This window comes from Phytophthora infestans, genomic scaffold (genome assembly GCF_000142945.1).
Source record: "Phytophthora infestans T30-4 supercont1.37 genomic scaffold, whole genome shotgun sequence".
NCBI lineage: Eukaryota > Oomycota > Peronosporomycetes > Peronosporales > Peronosporaceae > Phytophthora > Phytophthora infestans.
Genome location: NW_003303722.1, coordinates 497,126 through 500,629, shown reverse-complemented (window position 1 = coordinate 500,629; position 3,504 = coordinate 497,126). Strand labels below are relative to the sequence as shown.

Here is a 3,504-nt window from a genome sequence, read left to right as displayed (position 1 = left end):
CGCTACGCGACGGTAGTTTAGGTTTAGTTCCACTTGTTTTGGCCTTCCTACCTCCGCTACGCTTCGGCGGGATACATATTAAAAAAAACTGCTAAACCCCTTTGTGCCTAAATCGATTTTTTTTTCTCATTAATATGGGTCAGCATCATGCTTTTCTGTTTAAAAATAATTATTCTAATGATCTTGAATCAAGATTCTTAATACAATCTCTTTATTATTGTTATCTATCGCTGTATCTTCAGCTTTCACCTGCACTTCAAATGACATTCATACAAACGCTAGACAATATGTTTAGTTTAGCGTCGAGCTCGATATCACGGGTCGTCCCTGAGTCGCTTTGCAGCTTAGCTCACATCAACGCAAAATATACATGTAGTAATGGCGTGTTAAGCTTGCACTTCTTACCCGCTTGTACTGCCTGTTTAGTCTGCAAGTAACAAGAAATTGGTCACTTCTCAGACCAAACTCAATGAAAGCTAAAAAAATATTGATTTTGTACATTTATTTTAATGCATTTTGCTTTCATTTTGTGCTGACTCAGAATGAGTCAATAGACACTCTTATCTGTGGCAGTTGTGATAAACGCATTTGGATAATGCGTCGCAAGACGCCTTGCTGTTGTAATTGGTGACGGTGGTATTTTTTTGTAGTGTAGCGATGATATCAGGATGGTTAATTGGATCAGGTTTTAGCGCTTCGTTTTTGGGTCTACTTCAACAGCTATAATTTTTACCTCTCGTGTTGTGTTGTTGTCTTACCGCTTCAATTAAATCGTATCCTACGCCCTTGTCGGCGACACGTCCGTCTATTAAGTGGTATCGAATTTTGCTGTTTAAACAACTACAAGAAAACAATGGTTTACAGCAGTAATTGTTACAAGTACATATGAGTTCTTTATGTTCAATCTGAAACTTTCTGTCTTTATGGCTCAAAGCGACAACGTTTATTAGCACAGCGTTGCTCTTACGGCTTCTTACGGCTAGATACTGTTGCAGCTCAGACTGTTACCTCATAATATGATGAAACCTTAGTTATCTGAGTGGGTTTAAATTATAAACCCACTCAGATGACTAAGTTTTACAAAACAAATTGCAGTTGCTACTTTAGTCGATGATTGTCGTTGTAAACTCGGTCAGAAACAATGAGTACAGAGTATTACATCCTTTAGCAGTAAGCCCTCCAAAACACGCATTCCTACGTGTACGCTAAGCACCTTGCAGCATTGGAAGCAAGCCCAGACTTGGAACACGCATTACATGTATTGAATAGTAAATAACATTAAAACGATGATAATATATAGCCTTGTGCAAATATCCAAATGTTTACCGTGAACCACATGAATGTATTGATGTAAGAAACACAATCCAGTATTAATTACGCCTCAGCGAATCCGAGATTGAAAAGATACCTTGTAAGCTATACAAGAGTTTATAAAAATAGGGCGGGGGTGGTGGTGGTATTGTAATAGGTACAGCGCTTTCAAAATCTCTGCCTATCTATTTACGTCAATTTACCATCGCTTAATTAAAACGTACACAATTTGCCTGATACAGAAGTCCCCCTCAATAAGCGTACGGGATCGTCTTATAAATTTGCACAGGGAATTTGATGCGATCTGGTGATTTGTCAAATGTACCTCCGATCCCTGTTACAGACGAGGACACTTTAATATGACGGACACTAATGAATGACACGAGGTTTTTTGTCAATAATTTCAGCCAATAGAATGTCAAAAACAATATTGTGGCCATGAGCTCACTTCGAATCGTGCCATGGAAGAGCTCGAGCTGCGAATGCTCCAGTGGGGTATCCGCGATGGTGCCGGAGCTGCCGGCGACGAGGATGACGCTGCTGAAAGCGACAGTAGCGGTGGCGGTGAGGTGATCTATCAGCTGAATCTACCATCAAAAGGTCGTCGTAGCACGTATTCAAACGAACTAAAGCTTCGAGTCGTTGAGAAAGTTAAAGCAGGCGGCAAAGTCGCTGCTGTAGCTGCTTCCAATGACGTGCACACTCGCACAGCTGTGTACGAGTGGATAAAGAACGAGGATAGACTTAGAGAAGCGTGTGCTAACAAAAAGAGCTCCAAGACCACGTTAGGGGGCCAGGGCCGTCACTGCGTTTTCCCATACGCAGATGAGCTCATACAGTGGATTAAAGCCATGCGTCGTGATGATTTTGCACTAAAAACTAACCACTGTGTTGCTTTTGTCAAGGAAGAATACAGCTCATGGGCTTCGGACTATTTGCTGACGCGTCAAGAGGACAGTCTACGACGTGCAATCCGTCGCGTAGCACTGAGTCGCGGCTTTTCGTTTCGTCGGGCCACCAAAACTATCATATCGACCCAAGAGCTGCTCGCAGAGCAGCAGCGCTTTTCGGCAGAGTTGCGTCGAAATCAGAAGGCGTACCAGCGAGAGTGCGTCTTCAATGCTGACGAAACCGCGGTCTACTACGAGGAAGACCCCGGCATCATCCTTGCCGAGCGCGCCAAAGCAAGTCCGCGCGGGTCAAAGGACGCCGCCGTTCGGATCGAGCGAGTGTGCTGCTCACCGTTTCCGCGGCAGGAAAAAAGCTAAAGCCGCTAGTCATTTACCGCGGCCAGCCAGGCGGCACAATTGAACGTGATATGACGGCATACTCGAACCAAGTCCTTGTAACCGTCCAACAAAATGGTTGGATGGATACAAGGGTTTGGAACGAAACGTTTATCAACGGTCAGTGGGCAGAATTTGTTTGTGACGAATTCCCAGACCCTCTAGCCATCTACGTCGACAATCTGAAGTGCCATGTGTCCGAGACCGCGCAGGAAGCATTCGCGTCGTGGGGGACAGAGCTCGTGCCTCTACCAAAAAACACTACTGCTGTACTACAACCTCTGGACGTGGGCATCATGGGCCCGTTCAAGAAGAAGCTACGCTCGCTGACGCTATCCTACAACTTAACCTCCATCCAGAGGAATGAGTCCCTGCCTCTGCGGGAGAGGCTGCTGGCGCTCAAGCGCATGTCTGCAGATGAGAAGAGAAAGCTGCTTGTAGACAGGGTAGTGACAGCGTGGGCGGCCATCGACGAGCGCTGCATCAAGCGGGCTTGGGAGAAAGCTGGACTGTAATACATCTTTACAGTTGATTGGATAAAAATATTAGGATTTGAAAGCATAGATAACGAAAAACCAAAAGTGTCATATTAAAGTGTCCTCGTCTGTACTACAAAAGATCGTAAATAAAAATATGAAGTAAATAAAGAATAGTACTATGCAAAACACTCTTGTTAGTAAGAAATATTAAAAACGTACTCCAAATCTTAAAAAAATATTTTTGGTTTTTATAAGTACTAAAATGACTATTTAAGACGAAAAGTGCGTCACCAGGTCCTACAATTTTATAACCAGCTCATAAGAACATATATTACGTGTGTGCACGTCGGCGAAGCCTACCAATGCAAATTAACCCGCACACACGCAGCGCCCTTTGCGTGGCCAGTCGAATCGCAGCTGAAAATGGG

General features: G+C 44.0%; 1 protein-coding gene across 1 annotated transcript; it reads left to right on the top strand.

Moving 5' to 3' along the window:
- Positions 1-2,680: 2,680 nt before the first annotated feature.
- Positions 2,681-3,112, top strand: PITG_15390 (uncharacterized protein; the record flags this gene model as incomplete). The annotated part of the gene is made up of 2 exons (XM_002898302.1): positions 2,681-3,034; positions 3,086-3,112. 2 exons carry the CDS (start codon positions 2,681-2,683, stop codon positions 3,110-3,112), a joined length of 381 nt encoding a protein of 126 aa, XP_002898348.1.
- Positions 3,113-3,504: the final 392 nt, after the last annotated feature.